The following is a 25309-nucleotide window of genomic DNA, read 5'->3' on the forward strand; positions in this document are numbered from 1 at the left end:
GGCCTGGCGCCGGCGGCGGCGGACGGGGCGCCGCGGGCGGGCGATGTGAGCGCGGCGCTCTGGGCAGGTGAGGCGCGCCGGCCGGGGGCGGCGGGCGGCGGGCGAGGCGCGGGCGGGGCCGGCAGGACGGGGGGCAGCCCCCGGGCGGCTGTCCGGCTCCCCCTGGGCGCGGCGGGGCGGGCGTCTCCGCGCCTGGTCAGTCCCGCTGGCCGGCGGGAGCCGAGGCCGGGTGGGGTCGAGAGGCCTGGGCACCTGCTCGGGCCAGGCGCGCGCCCGGAGGGGCAGCGGTGCTCGGCCCCGGAGCCCGGGCGCCGCTGGCCGGGCGGAGGGTCGCGCTGAGGCGGATGCCCTGGGTGCTCAGCCTCCGCCCCGGGCGTCTCGGGATCCCCGCTTCCGGGCCCGTCGCTCCTGGGGTTGCTCCCTGTTGTCCCGGGGGCGGGGGTCTGGGTGTTTGAGGCCCCTGGAGAACCGGGCCGGCCGGGGGTCGGCCCCGCGAGTGGCTGCCAAGAAGCGGCTGCCTCACGCCACCGCCTTTCTCCAGGTAAACAGGCGGCGGCGGGTTATGCTTGGCCCCGGAGGTCTCCATGGTCACTCGCGCTCAGTCGGTCTTGCCATTCCGAGGGCGGACTGGCCCGGGGGATGTAAACAGTGCCCTTCTAGGCCAAGTGGCCATGCTTTATTGCGGCACTAGTCACGGAGTCTTATATCTTGGGGATTTCGGCAAGCTTTTTCCATGCTGGGCCTCAGTTTCCCCACGTGAGAACTGAGGGTTTAGATTAGCTCTCAAAAGACCCTTCCAGCGCTGCCATGCTGTGCAAGCCTGGAATTGGAAGGGCTGCCCCTGGTTGAAAACACTGGGCAGCTTCACTGAAGACTTTTTTGCAAATGTGGACTTTTAGCCACTTAATGCACTTTGTTTCAGACAGGTTTAAAATAACTACAATCACCGTTTTCTAAACCTTACCTTATTTCATCCTTCATTCCTTCCTGTTGTCCCTAGTTTTAGTTAAACGCAGTCCACGGAGCTTTTGCATGCAAACACTTTGTTTGTATTTGCCCATTTTCTCTTTGTTCCCTAGTCCAGGCCCTTTTTGCTTCACATCTGGATTATTGCAACAGTTTCTTAGCTGGTCGCTGACTCCAGAGGTTTCCCCTCCCCCATCCTTCCTTTATGCTAACGCCAAACTTACTATAGGAAGTCAAAAAATAGTTGAGTGCTTTTTGCTTATTAAATGTCAAGATGCTGTTCCATGTGGTGGGGAAAAGTAATTGAAGGCACACTTAGTCTCCAAACAGCTTTACACTAGGTGCCAAGACATTACCTGTGAAAAGGTAATTTTGATTAGACAAGACTCTGTGCTGTAGAATTAAGAAGGGGAGATGGAGGTCACTGAAGGCACAGTGGTCAGGGAGGGCTTAGTGAGAGGGCAGGATTTGAGCTGGGTGTTAAAGGATGAGTAGGCTTCAGATAGGAAAAGAGGAGTCAGGCCCAGTGATCCTGTGGAGTTAGTGACTAGACCAGTCTCCTGGCAGAGAAGGACTCATGTAGGAGAGGAGTAGGAGGAAAGATTGGTTGGGGTTGGTACTAGAAAGAACTTAAACAGTAGGCCAAAGTTGAAACTATTTTAAAGGCATTGGTGAGCTACAGGAGACAAGGGGTGTTTGGTGAGCTAGAGCCTGAAGGGAGAGGCTGGAGCCCAGGAAATCAGCTAGGAGGCATAGGTAGTCATACCACTATTCACAGCTGATTGGTGTCCAGCCATTGCGTGCCCTGTCTAGGGCTCTTCTTGGTTTAGTTCCACCCCACCCACCTGAACCTTATTCCCTGCCTCTTCTCCAAGTCTGGCCCCAGCAGAAGCCAAGTCATGACTGCCTCCTGGGCTTTGCCCCTGTTGTTCCCCTCCTCTGTGCACATTCTCCATTTCACTTCCTTCAAGCCCCTGCTGAAGACATACTTCCTTCAGAGCGTGTTCCCTGACTGCCCTACCCCCATGCCTTTGTGGCAGTCAGATCCAGCACTTGTTCCGTGGTTATTAAACTTGTTCTTGTCCCAACTGGAGTGGGAGCTTTTTTAAGGGCACTGTGTTTTAACACTTCTCTCAGAGTCTTTCTAGTACCTGATAATGGAGCTGGATTTTTTTTTAATAGGTGTTGAGATACTTTCTATCCTTTGTTGGTAAACAACTTTTTTTAAGTTAACTTTTTTTTTTTTTTAAAGGAGAAGCTGTTTATTAGTTATGTGTTCTCTAGCATGTTTAACTGATATCTAATGCCATTAAGGGTGGAGGTTTTCAGCTTTCATTCTTGGAATACAGAAAGCTCAAAATGAATCTTTGAAACATTAAAATGTTTATTTCTGATCACGGGAAAAGAAAAAAGTCATATAATTCTTCAGTTGGAGGATGTGGGAAAAGATCATCAGCTTTGCAATCAGACCTTGGTTTGAATCCCACTAAGGCTGCTTACTTTGAGCAATTCATCAGATGTCTCAGTCTTCATTTTTTATTTGTAGTATGTAGGACAATAAAGTCCCTTTCATAGGATTACTATGAGTTTTTGAATGAAAATATTATACAAATGAGGTAGTAAAATTTATATTCTCTAGTAACTGCTTAACACATTGTCATTGGGTGTAACTTTATCAAGGTGGAGGAATGATAGGCTACCAGACTGTGTGTATCCCCTGAGTTGTGGATTTCAGCATGATTCTATATCTGCCTGCAGCTGAAGCACTTGTCAAAAATGTCAGTATTAGAAATCTAGACTTCCACCATTATATTTTATTCTCATTAGTTTTCATGTTGCTTTACTTTAAATTCTGCTTAATGTTTTTCAAACTTCTTAATCGTGTCCATTTAATGTTTTGTAGCTGACAAAACTGCTGAATTTAGCTTAGTGAAGGTCATCAACTGAACGCAGTTAAGTTTCTAATGGTTATTTTCTGGTTGATGTTGATGGCATGGAAAACCTCATGGAAGAATGCAATTCCAGGTGAGCTTTTCTAATCCTTTTGTCATAAAAGACAGAACATAATGTATTTTCCAGGTCCAGTGCCCCTGAAATGCCAGCAGTGAGCAGATAAGAAGCTACTCTTAGTATTGTATGTTGAGTTCTTTGCCCTAAGAAAGTTTATTATTTTACCTGAAACAAAGCCTTTCAATTTGTGATTAGAATTTGAAACATCTAGCAGGGCATGGTGGCACATACCCACAGTCTCAGCTACTTGGGAGGCTAAGGTAGGAGAATTACTTGAACCCAGGAGTTTAAGGCCAGCCTGGGCAACATCTTTAGACCTCATAAAAAAAAAAAAGAATTTGGAGTATCTTTTTGCCTGCTTCAGTGACAGTAAAAAAAAAACGAACATTTCATAGAGAAATAGCGGCAAACTTTTTGAAGTATAATATATTGTGACCTTGTAATTATTACCGAGTCAGACTTGGCCTGACTTTCTCCATGTAGTACATCCTTAAATGAGAATTCTCTTTCCACTTGAAGTTGATCATTAAGAATTCAGCACCAGTTTAAATTCTGCTTTTTTCGGATTAACCCAGGGGCGCTTTACCACTGAGCTATCACCACCCCTTTTTATTTTTTATAACCCTTTTATTTATTTTTTGAGACAGTCTTGTGAAGTTGCCTAGGCTGTCCTCAAGCTTGAGATCCTACTGTCTCAGCCTCCTGTGCTGCTGAGATTATAGGCTTTCATCAACACACCCAGCTTAAAGTCTAATAGGAGGTAGGAGTTCTGACTTTTTAAAAAAAAATATTTTATTTTTTAGTTGTATGTGGACACAGGACCTTTATTTATTTTTTATGTGATGCTGAGGATTGAACCCAGTGCCTCACATGTGCTAAGTGAATGCTCTACCACTGAGCCACAATCCCAGTCTCAGGAGTTCTGATTCTTGAGAAAGACAAATCTAGGTTCAAATCCTGGCTGAGCCAGTCATTAGCTGAGTGAACCAGGGAGTTTCTTTATCTCTCAGTTTGTTTCTTCATCTGTGGAAGGGGAATACTTATAACAATTATCTTATTGTTGTCAGAAAGATTCAGTGATCAAGTAAAGAGCTTACTTAGAGCACTGTACACAGTAGGAGCTGAATAACTCGGTGCTTACCATTGCAAGTAAAGTTAAAGAGGTCATTCCTCTCCTGCTTGGAAAGCTCAGAAGCAGCTTCTGATGTTTTGCATTGACTAAGACAAATCGCACCCTCTCGAATTAGTGTATCTGAGCAGACCTGGAGAATGTTAACGCCTTGGTAGGAAATGTAACAGTTTGGATAAAAATGTTCTTTCAGGCTCACATGAATTAATGCAGTAAGAACTCTAAACTTGTTTTCCTTTAAATTAGGATGAGTGCTTCATGAATATCCATCACAGAATGCCATTTTCTTTATTTTTTATTTTTTCTTGTGTTGAGTTTCAGTAGCACCAGAATGTTTCGTGCAGCCCTGGTGCTATTCGGCTGTTGCTGCTTTCCAAAGGATTAGATTGTAGCTCATGACAGCTCAATTTTAGTTTTGATCTAGACCCGGGCAGAAATATCTAGAAAAGTTATTTTTATATAGTTGTTACTGCTGTTACCATGCCTTTCGTCTCCACTGCTTCAATCTGTGGTCTTTTTAAAAGACTTTTTGTATGAGAGTGAAAATTGGGGATCTTCCGTGTCTGGTAGAGAAAGCTTAGTTTGAGCTGTGTCTCAGGTGTCAGCAAGTGACTGACTGAAGCCAGCAGGTGCAAATCTGGGTTTGGAATCATGAGCATCTTGACTGAGAATAATGGGTACCTCCTGGTGCCTTAAACGACTTCCAAATTTGTAACCTTACTTTCCTTTCTTGGAAGTGTAACTGGATATTTTTAAAGAAAGTGTAGCATCTTGTGAAATAAATTTTAGCGTTTTCAGGTTAGGTGGGAATAAGCCACCTTGCTAGATTTTGCCTTCTGTTAGAGACTGTCCTATGCCTCAGGGGTCTTCAGCAAAGGTTGAGAGCCAACAGTACAGCTATGGTAGCAGTGCATGGATCTTGAGTCACTAGCTTGGTTTAGGTTATATCAGCTGACCACATGGTGAGAACCCCTCCATCTCTGTCCTCAGAGAGCTCATCTGGGAGTAGGAAAGCTCTGTGCCCTTTAAACTCACAAAACCAGCCCAACTACAGTCCCTTAGTCTATACTCTTTTGCTTTAGTTCTGGTTGTTGTAGGGAAATGGTTCTGAGGTTTTACCCAAGAATATAGGCCCATGAGCGTGTGTCCAGGTGACATTTAAAAGTCCCTTGTCTGTAAGTTCTCTCTAGCATGGGTCAGTGGTGAGACAAAATGTTACTAGTTTTTGTTGTCCAGTTTCCTTATGTCAGCAGAGGTTAATCCCACCACCACCACAAGGGATTGGACCCAGGGGTGCTTACCCACTGAGCCACATTCCCAGCCTTTATTTTATTTTTATTTATTTATTTATTTGGGGAGATAGGGTTTTGCTAAGTTGCTCAGGGCCTCATTATGAGTCTGGCTTTGTACTTTCGATCCTCCTGCCTCAGCCTCCGCAGTTGCTGGGATTACAGGCCTGTGCACCATGATTGGCTGATAAAGAGTTTTACTTTTGCTACTAGTCAGTGGAAATGCTGTTTCAGGAGAGTGCCAGGTGTGAATGGTACATTTTTTCATCAGATACTGTGTTAGAGTACCTCATAAGGAGCAGGCACCTTTTTCTGTTCCCAATGCTCTTCTGTTTTCTCTCCCTGAGGAACCTCATCTTTCACCACCATCCTCAGTACAGGTTTTGGTCACTTCCCAGTCAGTATCTGTTTTTCTCTCGCCCTATGTTTCCCTTGCCCAGTGGGCAGCCTAGCCTAAGCTTGTCCTGGCTGAACTTCTTGCCCCTAGAGTAGATGTCATACCTGTCTCCCAAGTCCCGTTGAATCCTCTTCACTCATGTTCACAGTGGCTGCCTTGAGAATCCCATCTGTATTATTCTCTAACCAGGTGCTCAAGGGACTCCATCCTATGGCAGTCCTCAGTCACATCCCTTCTTGTACCACTCATGCAGCTCACTGCACCCCAGACCCCATCCGTTTGCATTCTGTTCTGCCACTTCTGTCTGGAGTGTTCATTCTGTTCCTTTTGAAATGTACGACCCTGTTCAAAAATACATTGCCTATGAAGTTTCCTTTTGTTCTCTTTTGATTTTTAAAAAATCTTTTTGGTCAAAAGTAATCAGTCCTGTCATTGTTCCTCATACTTCTTTATTTCTGCCTCTATATTGTTGGCTTTATTTAATAATTATCCATTCGTAGCCCATCATTCTCCTTTAGATTATTTAATTTAAAAAAACTATTTTTAGGTTAAAAACCTACATGTCTTTAAAAAATTTAGCGAGAATAATACCACTATTTGATCAAAAAATTTAGAAGTTTTAAAATGAAGTATATTTATTTTCCCTTTACTCAGTCCTATAATCCTTCTCAGGGTGACCAATGTTAATAGTATCATGTGATTCAGTCTAGAACAAATTCAACCACACATACATTTGACCCTTGAATAACACCTTTTTGAACTGCATGGATTCACTCATTCATGGAAAGTTTTTAAAATTTCTTTAGATATTTGTAACAATTTGAAAAACTTCACAAAATATTGTAGCCTAGAAATAAGGAAAAAATTAAGAAAAAGATATGTCATGAATACATAAATATGTAGATAGTAGTCTTAAAAATTTTATCATTCTCTACCATAAAATATCCACAAATCTATTATAAAACATTAATGTCTATCAAAACTTAAATCAGACACAGTACTGTGGTGTGACTCAGTGGGTTGAAGTCTCAGCAACACATAAAAAATAAAGATATTGTCCATCTATAGCTAAAAATATTTAAAAAACACAGATGACATGGTACCATTTGCAGTTGAAATGTAAATAAACATAAAGATGCAGTATTAAGTCATAACTGCATAAAATTAATAGTATGTACTATACTGCCATAATAATTTCATAGCTATCTCCTGTTGCTATTGCAGTGAGCTCAAGTGTTGGGAGTATCCACCTAAATAACCATGTAAGGCTATCCTTTCCACATTTCTCCAGTAAATTGTGTGTAGCAGTAAAAAGATCTCTTGAGGTTCTTTTGTGCTTTTCACTGCATATAATACATATAGCATACAAAACGCGTTTATCTACTGTTTGTTATTGGTAAGGCTTCCTATCAATAGCAGGCTATTAGTCATAAAGCTTTGGGGAAGTCAGAAGTTATATATATACACATGTGTATACGTATGTAAAAATACATACACACACATATATACACAATTTTTGGGGGGTACTAGGGATTGAACCCAGGAGTGTTTAACCACTGAGCCACATCCTCAGACTTTTTTGTATTTTATTTAGAGACAAAGTCTCAGTAAATTGCTTAGGACCTCACTAAGTTGCTGAGACTGGCCTTGAACTTGGGATCTTCCTGCCTCAGCTTCCTGAGTTGCTGGGATTATAGGCATGTGCCAACGTGCCCAGGTAATACATGGACTTTTGACTGTGGGGAGATCAAATAATCCTAACTCCTACATTGTTCAAGAGTCAGCCATGGGGCTCTAGGGCTGACAGCGTAGCTCAGTGGCAGAACACTTACCTAGCATGAGGGAGACCATAAGTCTGATACCCAGCACTGCCAAAAAAAAAAAAAAAAAAAAAAAAGTCAACTGTAGTTATTCTTTTTGAGAAATGTGCATGAAATCACCTATACGCATGCATATTATGCTCTATTTTGCTGTTTTTAGCTAAATTTTAGAGCTGTTTCCATTTTAAAGCATACAGATCTGAGAGTTTAATTTTCTCTTTTTTTTTTTTTTTTTGGTACTAGGGTTCGTCCCCAGGAGCCTTTAACCACTGAACTACATGCCTTGCCCCTTTTTATTTTTTATTTTAAGACAGGGTCTTACTAAGTTGCTTAGGGCCTCACTAAATTGCTGAGGCTGGTCTCAAACTTGCAATCCTCCTGCCTCAGGCTTTGGAGACCCTAGGATTAAAAGTATGTGCCACTGTGCCTGACTATCTGTTCTTTTTGTAGCTGCATAATATTTCATTGTAGTTTTGTTTTTGAGACAGTTTTGTATTGGCCAGGCTGTTGTCAAACTCCTGGGCTCATGTTCCTTCTGCCTCACCCTCCCGAGTAACTAGGATTACAGGAATATATGACCCTATCCATCTTGGGGTTGTTGTTTTTTTTTTTTTTTTTTTTTTTTTTTTTAAACCAGTCTCCTTTTGGTGATGTTCCTTTTTTTTTTTTTTTTTTTTTTTGGCTATAGCAAAGAAAAATCCTTAGTTGGACATCCTTGTTACATATACCCTAATCCTAATGTACTTTTTGGGTTTATATATAAATAAATATTTGTGGGTTTTATATATAAATAAATATCTATCTGTTGGTGCTACTGGGTGGCACACAGGGGTACTTTCACTGAGCTTCATCCCCAGTCCTTTTTGGAAGACAGGATCTTCCTAAGTTGCCCAGGTTAGCCTCAAGCTCCTGGGCACAAGCAATACTCTGCCTCTGCCTCCCAAGTTGCTGGGATTATGGGTATGCACTACTCCCCTAGTTTGTGGGTACAGTATATTTAAAGGCTTAATTCTTAGTTGCTTTCGTGGACCAACAGGTGATGCGCTTTACATGTTGGTAGATATTTCCCAGTTCTCTCTCAGATTTACAATTGCCAGCTTTTTAAAAATGTCCACAAGTCTGATGGGTTAAAAGTTGTATCTCATGGGCTGGTGTATAGGTCAGTGGTAGAGTGCTTGACTAGAGGCTCTGGGTTCAATCCCCAGGACTTTTTTTTTTTTTTTTTTATGATTTTTTTAGTTGTAGATGGACACACTACCTTTATTTTATTTATGTTTACATGGTGCTGAGGATCGAACCCAGTGCCTCACACGTGCTAAGCGAGCACTCTGTCACTGAGCCACAACTCCAGCACCAATCCCCAAAACTTAAAAAAAAAAAAAAAAAAAAAAAAAGAGTCTTTTATTTTTCTTTTTGGAATTCAAATGTCTTTAATCATGAATAAAGTTAAAACATCTTTTCATGGTCTTTTTTTCTTTTCACTGGTTTTTGTTTTGTTGAACTGTGTGTATCCTTTGCCTATTCTTCAGTAGTTTTTCCTTTTTTTGTGTCAGCCCAATTTGATTTATAAATTTAAAAACTGGGGCAGTAGCCCTCTGTCAAATATGCATGCCTTTTTCCTCTAATATAGCATTCATCTTGTGGCTTTTTGGAAAGAGGGGTATGTTTTTGTCATGCTTTTCTCTTGTCAAGTACATTTGTCTTTGACTTTGTGGCTTATGGACTTTTATGTCGATATAAATAAATTAACCCAAGTTTCCTTTTTTTTTTTTTTGGTGATATGCAAATCTTTTCAAAATACTGGGATAAGAATATAATGAATAATATAATGGTATTAAATGGAAAAAAATAATAGGACCGTTCATACTTTTCCCTGGTGCTATTTAGGATGCTGTTAAACTAATGCAACAGCTCTGAAAGCTCAGGGAGCTGCGTTTCTGTTAATTGGGCTTTTTAGTTTATGTTACCCTACAGTGTCATCATATATAAGGGCGGTTGTTGCCATTTTGCCTGTTTTGCTCAAACTCAGTGGGAGGAGCTGGGTGAAGGAAGAGCAGGGGCTTTCGTCACTGGTGTCCCACTAAAGCAGTTTCTGTTAAATTACGGTTGACTGGTTTCCCTGTCCTTGCAAAGTGCCTTTTTGTTCCAGAACCCCTTTAGGCGAAAGGTACTTTCTTCTAGGGAGCTCTGGAGCCTGTGTTAGCGGTGTCGTTTCCTTTTTTGTTGTATTTCAGAACAGCATCTTGTCCTCATGCTTGGGCATGGTGAAGTCTTTTTAGTCTTTTTTTGAGTGCAATCTTGCAAAGATCTCAAGCAGCTTTACTTGCTAAGCCTTTTGCCATATGGTCTTGCATTAGCCCTTTTGTTTTCTTTTTCTTCACCTTTTTCAGGTCTGTGGGAGGAGTGTCTAACCTGGCTCAGGTGGTTATTGACAGACCAGTCCCACTCTCCCTGTGTCTGTGCCCACAGTGCCTCACTGTGTGAGTGGTCTGTCTCCTACCAGAGCCCATTCTGCCTTAATTCCACCCAGCATGTGTCTCTGTACTTCCAAAGCTGCTCACCTTCCCCTGGGCTCACCTTGGTGATTTAGCTTTCCTGCCCGCTGTCCTCTGGTGCCATCAGACGTGGCTTTCTTACTACTTGCTCAGTCATGTATAGCCCTTCAGTTTGCTCTTGTTTTTTGAACATAGACTCAGTGCCACTTAGAATTCTGTTGATCTTGGACTGAATGAACCCTGTGTCTTCTGGGAAAAATCTGCTCTTTGGGACTTCCACCTTTAAACACCAAAGGACCAGTCACTTGAGCCTAGTTCTGTGGTTTCTAATTAACTGAGACTTTAACATGTAAAGATGGTTTTTTGCTTAAAGCAGGTAAAATGAGCTAGGGTTAATGGTCTGTGAAGGAGAAGAGGGGATCAAAGCTGTGAATATGGATGGCATAGTGCACTTTTAGCGGGAAGATTTGGGGTTTTCTGCTCACAGTCCTTCTACAGATAGTTTTGATCTAAAAAGAAGGTGCTGAAATTGCTTTACCATAGGGATATGTATTTGTAATTTTGGTGGATCTTACTAAAATGCCCTCATTTGCTGTTCTTCCTCCTGGGTAGCAGTAAGAACAGTCCTGGGAAAGTCAGCCTTGGAGTCTGTTTCCTCATCTCTAAAATGGTCTAATAGTGCCTGCTTCATGGGGGAAGGTAAAGAGGATTCAGTGAGCATGGCAAGCCTTTCAATCATGCCTCTGTGCATCAAGCATTCAGTACTTGGTGGTTATGGATGCTGCTGCTGGGGAAGGACTTCCCAGGAAAAGGAGGTTTAAGGTATGTGATTGGAGGTGGCAGTCATCCCCTTTTTTTACAGTTGCTGAGGCCGGTGTAGGGGTTCAGTATGGAAGTAGAATATTGGACTGCCCACATCAGGTGGGTCCTTCCCAAAGCCCACCCATGAGACCAGAGAGAGCCTCATATGGCCACAGCAGAGGCTGTGTGAGAGGTGGAAGCTGTTTCCATAGTGTGACTTTGTTCTCTTTCTTTGTAAGAAAGAAAGAATTCTGCCTGGAAGTATGACTCAATGATAGAGTCCTGGATTTGATTCCGAGCACTACCGAAAAAAGAAAGAAAGAAAGGAAAGAAAAAGGAAAAAAAAGAAAATAAAGAATTCTAAAGTAAGAAATTGAAAGAACAGGAAGATAATCTCCTCATTGGTTGTATGAACAGAAGAGGCCTCTGAAGCTGAGGAGCCCGCAGACCCCTTCAACTAAGTCCTCTCCATATGGTGTTTTTTGAAAGAAGTATTTCTGGTTCTTATTCAGAGTATAATTTTTACAAACAAAAACAAAATAAATATTGTTAAAATAAGTATTAATGGTATTTGAGAAAAAGTATTCACTTTTTATGTGTTTTTTTTTTTTAAATTAAAATACAACTATGTACCTGTCTAATGTGGGCATGGTGTTCTGCCTAATATGAAGGAAAGACCTATGATTGATATGCTAAATTAAAGAATACTGATTCCGATGTTTTCAAAAGTGAGTGGAATAATCAAATTCATAATTGTTTTCTGAAGTAGCTGCAAACTTAATCTAAATGAAAAACTAATATAAATCACTACTCTACATTATCAAAAAATGAATTCCATTCCCATATCTCTTTGAGTTGGGAGGAATCTACATTAAGCCTGGATTAAACAAACTGGAAGACTGGGACTCATTCATCTTTGAATTCCCTGTGGTTTTGTATATGTAGGAGATTGGTATTGAATGAATATTTCCTATAAATGGAGGAAGAAATAATTTAAATCCTGCGTTAGTGTGCCGTTTAGTGATTTCAATTAAATCTCATATTTGTAGCACATCTGACAAAAGGCTAATTTCCTTAATTTGCAAAGAGCTCTGACAATTCAGTAAAAAAGGCAAGTATGGGCAAAGTATAAGAATAGGTAATTCAAAGACAGAGTTAGGCAGATTGCCATTAAACATGACAAAAGATATCATTCTTACTTATAAATAAACATATGCACATCAAAACAATGAGGTACCATTTTCTCCTGTCAGTTAAGCAGAAGTGAAAACGGTTTAATACCAATTGCTGGTACTTGTAGGGGAGCAGACCCTTCCCTGTGTTTTTGGTGAAAGGATAGTTGCTGCCACCTCTTAGAGGATAATTTGACTTTATTGGTTGAAATGAAAACATCAAGATTCCTCTGTGAGGAGTTAGAAAAGAAAGTCACAATGTATGTGATATTATGTTGCTGTTCTGGCTTTGTATTGGCTATAAAGTTGCTTCCTTCTTTTGTATAAGATGGAACTTACACATCTTACACAACCCTCCACAGAATGCTGTGAAGTTGGAAAAAAATGAGGTCACTGGATATATGTTGCTAAGGAAAGATTTTAAGGTATATTAAATGTGTTTCTTAAGAGCAGGGTACAAAACAGTTTATGCCAATGCATGTTTAAATTTCTCTGAAAGAACACCCCCAAAACTACCAGTAATTGTCTTTGGGAAAAGGGGTTGAGACTGAGGAGAGTTTGACTATTTTCATATTTTTTTCTACTATAATCTGAAGTTCTGTATGCATATTTTTAAAAGATAATTAAAAGCTGATTTAACAAGTTGTAAGGCCTTCTGGCATCCTGTGCAGGGAAGAAATCAAGACCTGCCAGAACCCATTGAGTAACCTCTTGGGGAATGGGCAGTTCTGAGGGTGGAGGATCATATTTGAACTTGAAGCCCCTTTTATAAAAGGTTCTGACCTCTTCTATCTCAGGACTACCATGATAAGTCCAGTCATGGGGCATAGAACTTGTGATGAATTATGCCATTTGCGCTCTCTAGCCTGGTAATGTGCCTAGAATTGAGATTAACCGTAAATTCATTCTATGCCATTCTTTTAGAAGCTGCTTACTCAAGTGTTGCTTGTTGGCAGCTCTAGAGAGGAACTTTGAATCTCATGGTCACTGTGGAAAGAAGCATTTTGGTGGAAGGGAGAGGAGAGCAAAGTGTTTCCTTTGTCATTTTGCGGAAAAATGGAATCCCTCTTAGGTGTCAATCAGGGTGTTTCGTTTTCTCCTGAGTGATTGTCTTTCAAGTATCATCCCCCACTTCTGAGAAGAGGAAAAGCTGCCCACAGGAGAGGAGGCCTCATTGCGAACGTGTTTCCAGTTTTTCATTCTACTTCAGAAACGCTGTTTTGCTGTCCTTTTCCCCTGGTTTTCGCCTGAACCCACCTTCCTTTTGCCCTTTCATTCCACAAGTTGCTATTTACACACTTGGTGTCATGAAAGTGCTATAAGGTTAAGTAATATTTGACCTCTTGTCAGATGCCATCTGAGTTGCGTTTTTGTAAATTGGCCAATTTGAGAAGTGTGCCCATCTTAATTTTTTGTTTATTGATGAAGTGGTTAAGCATTTTTTCTGTATGTTTAAAAGGCAAGGCTATTTTTATTTCTTTTATAAAGCACCTGTTCATACTCTTTGCTGATTTTTCAGTTGTTTTATATGACTTTCATTGATTTGTGAATCTTGTATTCATGTACGTTGGAAAGTATTTTTCATAATTTTTTTTTCTTTTGGTCAAAAGGTATTTTTTTAGGTATATAAAACTTACTTCTGTAGTTAAACCTACATCTCTGTCTTCCACTGCTTAGAACTGCCTTTTCTAGAGGTTATTTCAGGGCGTGCTGTGAAGAAGAGATCTGACTTTGTTATTGTTTGTTCATATTCCCTAAGCAACATCTATTTTGGTTGTTATTCCTTTCTTCACTGATTTGAAGTGGTGCATGGGCTCATCTGATTCTGATTTCTACCTGCCTGCCTTGACGGCATCATATGGGCTCTGCCTTCTCCTCAGCCCTGTCCTGCTCTGCCATGATGCTCCCAGCAGTCCTTCCTTCCCCGCTCAGGCTCTTTACCTCTTCATGCATGTGATTCCTGTTTCCCTGCAGCACCCCCACACCCTCACAGAGCTGTCTGACCTTTACTCATCCTTTTGGTCTCATTTAAAATAGCATTTGTGCAAGTGTCCTTCTCTGACCACTCCCCTAGTATGAGATCTCATAGTTCTTATCATAGTTTATGCTGAGATTATAATGCTTCTGGTGGTTAGTGCCACCAGGAAGCACAGAAGGTACTTACTATCTATTTAGCAAATGAATTAGAGTCTTAATTTTACATTGACTGTATTTCTCTTTTTTAAAAATTTCTTCAGCATTTGCCACATGTGCACTCGAAATGCAGTAAGTAGGGCTGGGGATGTAGTACAGTGGTAAAGCGATTGCCTACCATGTGTAAGGCCCTGGGTTCAATCCCCAGAACTTCCAAAACAAAAAACAAAACAGTAACAACAAAACCAACCCCTGAAATGCAACTAGTCCATACATGTTGTATATAAAATATATATGTGTATATATATATATATATATATATATATATATATCAGATTTCAAAGACTTAATATGAAAAAAAGAATTTAAAATGTCTCATAGCTTTCTAAACTGTTGATTATGTGGTGCCACAATGTTTTAGATACCTAGGTTAAATGTATCTTGAAAATGTATTTCAGTTTTTTACTTTAAAAAATGTAACTACTGACACCAGGCACTGTGGTGCATATCTGTAATCACAGCAACTTGGGTGGCTGAGGCAGGAGGATTGGAAGTTTGAGGGCAGCCTGGGCCATGTAGTAAGTCCCTCAGTAACTTAGTGAGATCCTGTCTCAAAATAAAATAAAAAATAAAAAGGGCTGGGGGGTGGGTAGTTCAGTGGTAAAGCATCCTTGCATTCAACCCCCAGTACCAAAAAAAAGAAAGAAGTACTAGATGGTTTAGGTTGCAGTGCAATGATAAAGCACTTGTCTAGCATGCATAAGACCCTGCGTTTCATCCCTAGTGCTGCAAAGAAAAAGGAAAAAAAGTAACTAGAAAATACTAAATTACACATGTGTTTTATATTTCATTTGACATCATTATTATAGCATATGTGAGATCCTGGGTTCAATTCCTAGCACTGGGGGGAAAAATGAATTTTGAAATCATTTTGTTAAATTTCTAACAAAATCTTCCATTTTGCTGCATTTTATTTACAAGTTAATTTTAAAGAAAGATGTCTGTTTCCATAATATTGAATCTTTGTATCAGAAGCATCTCTTCATTCATGCCTTTTTTTTTTTTAGTACTGGGAATTGAACTCGGGGGCACTTAACCACTGAGCCACATCCCCAACCCCTTTTTTTGTTTATTTAGAGACAGGGTCTCACTGAGTTGCTTAGCTCCTCTCTTAGTTGCTGCGGCTGGCTTTGAACTCTCTATCCTCCTGCCTCAGCCTCCTAAGCTGATGGGATTACAGGCATGCGCTACTGTGCCCTGCTCATTTATGCATTTTTGTCCTTGTGTTAAGGTAATATTGTGGTTTTCTTTCTGTTGGCCATATTGAAACCGGAGTTTTGAGATGAGACCCTATTTCTCAAATTTCCTCTGGGTTCTTGTCTCGCAAATTTTGAAAAAAGGAAGAGTAATTGGAGCAGGATTTATTTAAGACAGAAGAGATAGAACTCCCACCATGGGAAAGGGGGCCTGACAGCAGGAATAAAACCCATTTTGTTGTGCCAGCTTAGGAGATTATATATGGTTTTGGGCAGAGCGTGGAGCAAGATCTGTGTAAAACAGGCATTGAAAAAGTATCAAGACTACCATCCGGGTTCACCCCCACCTTCCTTTCTATAATTTCAATCTGGGTTCACCCCCATTCTCCTCTTTTCACCTCTGGGACAAAGGACTTGGCTGGAAGTGTTCCCACAGGTGAGTCTCAAGGTCTTTTATATTTGAAATAGGCCTTGATGCTCATTAGCATGTCTACTGGTTAGCCTCCTGGTATGGTCTAATGGGACCCATTATCCTGACTGCCTGGTCATTTTACTACCTATTCTATTTGATCCTCATTCACTATTTGTTCATCCTCATCATACCCAGGTATTGTATAGTTTCTGTTGCTATGTTGCTCTTTGTAACTTGTCCTTATTGTGTGTGTTTTTTTATGTGCTGTTATTTTTGAAACCCTCCACTTCTTAGATCCTGATTCTAATATATATTGCAAGTGATTTGTGTTTTCTATGTAAATAGTCTTATCTGTGTGTAACAGTAACTTGTCTCTTTTTTTAATGGTTATATGCCTTAATTTCCCCTTGTCTTATTGCTTTAACTAGAAGTTCCAAAACAATCTAAGGAGTAGTGATGGTAGAAAAATGTTGTCTATCTTCCAGGTCCTGATGGGAATGCCTTACTAAAGTGTTTACCAGAATGTGCTCCAGGGAGCATTAATTCTTTGGAATATTAATGTGTATACCTTGAGAGAAGAGTTCCACAATTAAATGAGTTTGCAAACTGCTGAGTTAAACAGAATGTTCCTCTGCAGGACTTTTCAGATGGGTTATTATGCTAATGTGTTTTTGATCCCTAATAGTTAAGGAAGGATCTGGGGCTGGCTAGCTCATGGGCTCGTGTTCTGTCAAATACATTTGGAACATGCAGACATAACGTTTCTTTTTTTTTTTTTTAACAATAAACTTTTTTTTTTTTTTTTTTAGTTATAGATGGATATAATATCTTTATTTTATTTATTTATTTTTATATAGTGCTGAGGATCAAGCCCAGTGCCTCACATGTGCAGGACAGGCACTGTACCAGTAGTAGTGAGTAAGTAGTAGTAAGTCACAACCTAGCCCCTTCCTTTTTAAGGATGATGTTGTCATTGGCTTGCAGTAGATACTGTTTATCAAGGAAGTATTGTTCACCAACTAGCTTATTGAATATTCCTTCCTTACTCTGAGGTGTTCAACTTCCTCAAATGCATTTTTGGATTAGTATTGATATAGTCATATGGATTTTTTTCCCTTTGACCTTCTGATATTAGAGACTATATTTGTATATTTCCTAATATGTAGCTATTCCTACATTTAGGAAGCAGCTGTTCTTGGTCATTATATATTTTTTTAAATCTGTTGTATTTCCTAATATTTCCATTAGAACTTTAAAATCTCCTCTACTTAGACAAAGTAGACAGTGTTCTTCTTTGTGCTATTTGTCATCTTCTGGTATCAGATTTGTGCCAGATGAACTGAAATGCTTTAAATGTTTCTACATGTGTCTGGAACAGTGTGAACGGCCTGAAGATCATTTGTGCCTTGGCACTTCTGTTTCTTTTTTATTTAGTTCTGCCAATTTATGTTATCCTAAAAATATGTCCATCCATACAGATTTCAAATTGATTTCAGTCATAAGTCTAGGATAAATAAAGGCACAGTATTCCTGTTTGACTAAAATGTTTTAACTCAGATTTTGACATGATTTAAAAAAAAAAAATTCTAAAGTAATGTAGTCACAGTTACTGATCCTTTCCTGCAAGAATCTTATATTTGGTTGCACATTGTCTTATCTTAAAATTGTTAATTTTTTTCTGTGATTATATGTTGTTATTCTATTTTCTTGCTTTCTTTGGACCTAATTTGTTATTTTCTAACCTGAGTTGAGTAGTTTCACTTATTTTTAGTACTCATTCTTTAATGATACAAACTTTGAAGACGCTGACTTCTCTTGCTATTCTTGATGTTGATATTTTCTAAGCCTCTGGCATTTTATTATAAAAATTTTCAAATATTCAGAAAAGTTGAGAGAATTCTATAGCAAACACGTGGATACCTGCTATCCAGACCCTACCATTGTTAGCGTTTTACCATGCTTGCTTTATTACATACCTGTCCATCTATTTTTTGGAGATACCTTCTGAAGTAAGTTGAATACATATGTAAATTTCGCTCCTAAACCCTTCTTTTCTGCTGATTTTGTTTTCTCATAAGTACTTGTATTCCATTTTAATTTTTCTCTGATTCAGTATCTATTTAGGAGGGGCTTAAATTTCTGTTGGTTGGATTTTAAAAACTAAAATTTAATTGTTAGATCTCATCTTGTGTTTTAGTCAGAAAATGTAGCCTGGGCACTCTGCTCCTCTACTCCAATTTTGAGCAAGCTGGTGCCGCAGATTTCAGGCAGGAGGGAGCAGAACTGTCCAAGGTGCACCAGTGCTGTGAGCACTAGGGGAGGGTGAGGCACTTTTGATGCGTCCATCACTCTTCTTACTCGTACTGCCTAAAAATAACTTCACTGGAAGGAACTGGGCTTTGCTCTATCACATAAAGGTGTGAAGAACTGAAGGGGGAAAAGTACAAATCCAGACAATACTGGAAAAGGATCTCTTTCACTCATGATGTCCATTGTGCTCTTAACTTGAAAAATACCAGTTAGATATTAATACACAGATAAGTCAGATCACCTTTTAGGTGAATTTCAATATTTTTTTTTACAGAGACCTTCAAATCATCAAAAGTAAGTGAAACAGGGAAATAATTTTCCTGAATATATACTGAAAGTATAGTTTCTCAATTGGAGCAGAAACAGCCCTATTATGTGTACAGTGTTTTAATTTTGATCAAGGTGAATGTTGGGCAATAATGACACCAAGCTAATTGATCCTGTGGTTATTTGGCTTTAGGTAAATTAACTGAAACCTGAAAGACTATAAAAAAGCAAGAGGAAGAATGTTGAGGCAGGCCTTAGGAGGTACGATAGTTGCAATGTTGTAGATGTTGTCGGCTTGTGTTTATTTCACTTGTGCTTGGGGGGCAGTCATTGGTGAATTATGAAATCTCTCTTTCCACAGATTGCGCTTCATGTCAGTAGAAATGGACAGCAGCAGTTTTATTCAGTTTGACGTGCCCGAGTACAGCAGCACTGTTCTGAGCCAGCTAAACGAACTCCGCCTACAAGGGAAACTATGTGACATCATTGTCCATATTCAGGGTCAGCCATTCCGAGCCCACAAAGCAGTCCTTGCTGCCAGTTCCCCGTATTTCCGGGACCATTCAGCATTAAGTACCATGAGTGGCTTGTCAATATCGGTGATTAAAAACCCCAATGTTTTTGAACAGTTGCTTTCCTTTTGTTACACTGGAAGAATGTCCTTGCAGCTGAAGGATGTTGTCAGTTTTCTGACTGCAGCCAGCTTTCTTCAGATGCAGTGTGTCATTGACAAGTGCACGCAGATCCTAGAGAGCATCCATTCAAAAATAAGTGTTGGAGATGTTGACTCTGTCACTGTCGGTGCTGAGGAGAATCCTGAGAGCCGTAATGGAGTGAAAGATGGCAGCTTCTTCACCAACCCTGTTGAGATCTCCCCTCCATACTGCCCTCAGGTACGGCAGCCCACCGTGAGCAGTGATCTCCGGATGGAGACGACTCCCAGCAAAGCTTTGCGCAGCCGCTTACAGGAGGAGGGGCACTCAGACCGGGGGAGCAGTGGGAGTGTGTCCGAGTACGAGATTCAGATCGAGGGGGACCATGAGCAAGGGGACCTGTTGGTGAGAGAAAGCCAGATCACTGAGGTGAAAGTGAAGATGGAAAAGTCTGACCGACCCAGCTGTTCCGACAGCTCCTCCCTGGGTGATGACGGGTACCACACTGAAATGGTTGATGGGGAACAGGTTGTGGCAGTGAATGTGGGCTCCTATGGCTCTGTGCTCCAGCATGCGTATTCCTATTCCCAGGCAGCCTCACAGCCAACCAGTGTGTCAGAAGCTTTTGGAAGTTTGAGTAATTCTAGCCCATCCAGGTCCATGCTGAGCTGTTTCCGAGGAGGGCGTGCCCGTCAGAAGCGGGCCCTGTCTGTCCACCTGCATAGTGACCTGCAGGGCATGGTACAGGGATCTGACAGTGAAGCTGTGATGAACAACCCTGGGTATGAGAGTAGTCCCCGGGAGAGGAGTGCAAGAGGTCACTGGTACCCATACAATGAGAGGTTGATCTGCATTTACTGTGGGAAGTCCTTCAACCAGAAAGGAAGCCTTGATAGGCACATGCGCCTCCATATGGGAATCACCCCCTTTGTGTGCAAGTTCTGTGGGAAGAAGTACACGCGGAAGGACCAACTGGAGTACCACATCAGGGGCCACACTGATGATAAACCATTCCGCTGTGAGATCTGTGGGAAGTGCTTTCCATTCCAAGGTACCCTCAACCAGCACCTGCGGAAAAACCACCCAGGCGTCGCCGAAGTCAGGAGTCGCATGGAGTCCCCCGAGAGAACAGATGTGTATGTGGAACAGAAACTAGAAAATGATGCATCAGCCTCAGAGATGGCCCTAGATTCCCGGATGGAAATTCATACGGTGTCGGATGCTCCTGATTAAGATGGTAAAGAAGTGCACCCAAACAAAGCACATTAATCAATGCATATTTGTGATTTGCTTTGTTGTAATCTTTGGTTTTCCCAACCATCTGGAAATCTCTTGGTCTCTTGGCAGTTTTTCTAAAGTTTCTGGATGGAACACTTCATTGTGTTTATCCTTTCCCCACCCTCTCTCCCACAAGGAGCTCAAAGCATGAAGGGCAACATATCCAGGGAAAACACGGGCTAACAGTATTCCTCTTTGGCTGAACTCTTAATCCAAAATTCGCCAGTGAGTTAGCTATGCCAACTGGTTGACCCTCCATTCTCTGCCAAGAGGCTACTCTCTCTCATTGTGGGCGCTGGCACCAGTGCATTTCCACAGAGGGACTAGGCTGCCATCAGCTGATACAAATGGGTAACCTTTTCTAATTTAAACTTACTTTAGGGGGTAGTTAGACAATTTATATATATATATAATAAAACGATTATTATATATATAGTATATATACATTCTCAAATTTGATTTTTATCCTGGTTGAGGTGAATGTAAGAGGAATATATAATTTAATACAATGTGAACAGAGCTTTTGACTCTGTCTCATCCCTACCTAATATGTTACTTTTGCCCCTTTGTTTTCCTTACAGAAGAATGTTAATAGGTTTTCATATATATTAATCATGGTGTCCAAAAGCAAGCAAAGCAAATCACAGTGTTCACAGCTCTGCTTCATAACAAATACATAAACCAAATGCCATAAAATTTCTTCAACTCTAGTTGGGAACCGTTTGGAATTTTTGTTCGTTGTCTGGCAGGAAAGCTGGACGACCTGTGGTGCTGACCTTTTTACATAGTGTAGTGTTATATTAGCCAACCCCAAAGGAGCAGTGGTTTTCAAGGTTTTTACCGGCCTACAAATCTACCTTCATTCCGTACTGTAGAAACATACATACCAGGTAACTAAATCGAATCACTCTCTACCATGAGTTAGTCCTCGCACTAAAGGAAAGGGATTTGTAGTTCTGTCTACAAAATTCTCCAAGCAGTGTTGTGGTGTTTTTGTTTTTGTTTTCTTTTTCCTTTTTCTTTCTCTTTTCAAACAGCCAGTTCAGGTGCACAGCAACTTTTTCTACATGCAGTTCCCAGGGAAACTGCAGAACTTGGAATTTGTACTTTTTGTAAAGCTATACTCTATGGGAATTGCAAGCAATATATCTATCTTAGTATTGTGTGTGCTAATGAGAGCCTCAGTGGCTCCCCCACTCTCTCAGTGTTTCCTGCTTAAAGAAACCAACAGTTAAAGCCCTCTAAGATACTCAGTGTGTCACCAAATTTGTGTGTGTGTGTCACCATATTTTTGGTCACGTGGTGCTATTTTTGTTAAGTATCTTTTAGGTCAGTATAGTTGTAGAAAATGTGAAATTTAATGGTAGTTGTGAATTAGTTATTTTCTTCTCTTTGGTTCATAGCTTGAAAAGAGACCTCAAAAGCATGTGCTGGCAAACACATTGCTGTATACCTGAGTCCTGTTTGAGTAATTCCTATTTGAATAATGTTTTATTAGTACTTTAGGAAGTCTTTAGTTCACTATTGTGTTCACATACACAAACAGGCTTTACGAGATCACTTTGGTACTGTAACCTCCAGCAGAGAGCAGTTCTGAAAGCAGCTTGGTGGTGAGTCTTGCTGCAGCCTCTGCCTGTGGATTCTGAGACACTTAGCACATCTCCACAGGGGAACAACGCTGCATCCTAAGAGAGAAGTAGAAGCGAAAGACAACCTCTGAGGCTGGGTGTTAAGGAATGCAGAAATGGATGTTTGCTGGTATTCCATGCTTTTTTGGCTCTTAAAATACCAAGAATGGTAGGTTTGGGGAATTATTTTGGTTTTGGGGTTTTTTTGTTTTATTTTGTTTTTGAGAAAAAAAGTCATTCAAACTCTTTGTGTGTAATAGCCCCTGGGTGGTGGCTGTGCAGTAGCACCTCTTTAGCACACAGGACCTGTTCACGTGTGAACTGCTGCGCTACACATCAGTGTTAACTCCGAGTAGATTACACTCTAATCCCGCTGCTCCTGAGGAGCGGCTCTTGCTAAATCGGGTATATAGTATGCCTTTTTCCTCGTCAGACTGCCTAAGTGGGGGTTTGTTCTCTCCTTGAAGCACTTGTTCAACTCCTGATAAAGCCGCGTGCCTCACGGGGAGGCTGGACCCCAAGTGTTTACCCACTTAAATATGTTCTGGGGTTTCAGGTAAATGTTTGTGATTTTTTTTTTTTTCCTTACATGAACAAGTTTGATTTTGATTTTTTTTTTAAAAGAATTGAATGCAAAAAATTTGTGTTGTGATACAAATTAAGTTTGTGACAAGAAAGACCCAAATCCAAGGACATGAGAGGTCAAGCTCAGGGAAGGAACCTCCTTTTCACTCATGCTTGGGGCCTTCTGCAAGGTCTCCAGAGCTTTCTGCAGCATGTGAGACAAGTTGGGAGGGAGAGCACTTGGGGCAAGCACCTTCAGTGTCCTGGTTCTTGTCATCGTGTCCGTCTTAACCTTATTTACATGGAGTTCTTGTATTTGTAAATTTGTTTAACTGGTTTGAGTTTACCAAAGAGTGACTTATCCAAAATTGTCTTTGACAAAAATATACATTGCTTTGATTGTACAGTTCAGGTTCAAACATTGTAATGGGACTGTTAAGGGGCAGAAATTGATTGAGTTTCTCTCTAGCAATCATGATTCCATATTTTGCAAGTTCCACTTGCTCCCATTCTTGTTGCTAACACTTTACCCTTTCCACTGCTAGCAGTGTTAAGAATGAATTCTCAAGCCATAACACAGTACTGTAAAGTTCCGCAGGGCTTCGAGGGAGGCAGCGCGTAGGCCAGCACACAGCTGCGTAGTCTCTCTGAGCACTAGCACTGTCATGCCTCCCAGTGTGCATGACTGGTGAGAGGGTCACTCCACTCAGACGGGGCAGCAGCGGTTAATTGTGCCTTGCCACATGAGGATGTGCCAGGAGGATTAACACGACCACAGAACAGAAACATTCCCTCCCTGAAGTTCATGTCTCCGCAGACGAAGTACGCTGTGTAACTCCTTAGAGCAACTCTTTTTGGAAAGCAAAGTCCCTATTTCTGTACAGTTTTAGGTTAGGTGTTTTCATTTATAACAAATGCAGAAATCAATTAAGATAAAGTGATATGTGAAAAAATCTTTTACAGTAAAGTATATCCTGAATCCATAAGGCTTGTTCATAATTGAGTCTCTTCCTGAGCTATACCTTCTCAGCATCAGACAATGTGAAGACAGTGACAGCGTCCTTTCTGTCCGTGTTTAACCTGTTACTACAAACTGTGAAGACAAAGAATTTTATACTTGTACTAATGTTTGTGGTTTTAAACAGTTATTTTCATTCTAATCAGTTCTCTACCCTCTAATTTCTACTAAAGCTGTAAATACATTTAGAAACTATATTTGTAAATACAGTATATGAAGACAAGTTAATTTTTTGGTTAGTGGAAAGCCTCCTGCCCAGTTGGCACTGCTTTGGCAGTTGTCTGATTTTTTTGTTTTGTTTTGTTTTGCTTTAAGTTTTTTTTTTCCTTTTTTCTTTTTTTAAACAGCAGAAAGGATACTGTCAGTTCACTGTTAAGCAGAATATACTGTAGAACTAAATTGATAATTTTTTAAATCTTTCAGAGCATATGTCTCTTCTAATGAAAGCAGTTATAACCAACTCTGTTTTTCCCTTAGCCCAGACCATAGCCTGCATGTTTCTGTGTGTGGTTTTGTTTTTACTTTTGTTTTTACAGCCTAGACTCTAGGAAGAATTTGCAGGAACACAAAACAAGGGCTGGGGGGAATCACCTATGTGAATGAGCTTTACTTTAAAGAGATCAATGTGTTTTATTTTAACAACTTTTTCTATTTGTTACTGTGATATTTTTGTTGTTGTTGTTGTCATCGTTGTTATTGTTAAATTCTATAATGGTTTCCTGTGAAGCCTCCACTGAAAGGGACTCAAATATGCAACACCTAAACTATTTTCCAAGGGCACATGCCCCTTGAATGGTGCTTCTAGACTGGTCAGGGTTATTTATTAAATTTTATATATGAAAGTATTGGGGAATTATGTAAATTCTTTATATGAAACTATCTAGTTCATAAATCATAGATTTCATATTACTCAGTGCAACTGAACTGAAAGTTCAGAAAAGTCATTCACATTGTTCCAAATTTATAACGGTTATCACATGTCACATGCATCTTTTTCAGTAAGTGCCAGAGTGTTTCCACTGTTTCTGCCTTGACTTCTCAGTCCAGAAGAGAACCTGTTTTCTCTGGTTCCCTCCCTGGGTCTGGTACAGACAGGGCTATTGTAATTCTTGATCAAGTCCCGGAGTCAGCCTTGCTTGGCACTCCGCGTAGCTGATTCAGTAAACAGACCTCTTGCTGCCCCTCAGTGACAAGTATGCTGTGAATTCAACCTTTGGACTTGTGGCCTAAGCCTCTGGTTGCTGCCCTGACTAGAGTAAGAGGTAAACTTACCTGGTTTGTTTGAGAATGACCATTTTCCTAATGTGAAAACCATCTCTCTCACCACTTTTATTAGTAGGGCTAACATTGCTTTCCGTTATAAATGGTTGAGCAATCTGAATGACTGAACACAGTGTCATTATCTTGCAATATAAACTGGTAACCTCACAACTCCACACTTCATCACCATATGAAGTAAATGAAGCTAGCTAAGCGGATGCTGTATCAACTAGTAACTTGCCATTAAGGATTATTTTATAGCATGGATTTAAGACTATTTATTCAAATGATATTTTACTCTCGTATTCATTTTGTTTTAGATTTGTGACATGAATATTTCAGTGCTGCTTAATTTTGTTCTGAATTCTTGTTTCTTGCTTGTAAATGGCTTTTTTATGGTATAAAGTCAATGGAAATTGCTGTTTGTAAATAAAAATGCTGCTAGAGCAAC

The 25309-nt window shown here is 40.5% G+C and overlaps 1 protein-coding gene across 10 annotated transcripts; it reads left to right on the top strand.

Annotated features, from left to right (window-relative positions):
* Positions 1 to 25309, top strand: ZBTB34 (zinc finger and BTB domain containing 34). 10 transcript variants are annotated; one of them, XM_079111849.1, is made up of 4 exons: positions 557 to 3736; positions 18078 to 18172; positions 18651 to 18718; positions 18819 to 25309. In XM_079111849.1, exon 4 carries the CDS (start codon positions 18829 to 18831, stop codon positions 20341 to 20343), a length of 1515 nt encoding a protein of 504 aa, XP_078967975.1. In that variant the 5' UTR covers positions 557 to 3736; positions 18078 to 18172; positions 18651 to 18718; positions 18819 to 18828; the 3' UTR covers positions 20344 to 25309. The 10 variants fall into 10 exon arrangements, with proteins under 10 accessions (XP_078967979.1, XP_078967977.1, XP_078967971.1 ...); XM_079111851.1 differs by lacking the exons at positions 557 to 3736; positions 18651 to 18718 and adding an exon at positions 50 to 67; XM_079111847.1 differs by having other exon boundaries at positions 18078 to 18718.

This window comes from Sciurus vulgaris, assembly GCF_902686455.1.
Source record: "Sciurus vulgaris genome assembly, chromosome: 15".
Lineage (NCBI taxonomy): Eukaryota > Metazoa > Chordata > Mammalia > Rodentia > Sciuridae > Sciurus > Sciurus vulgaris.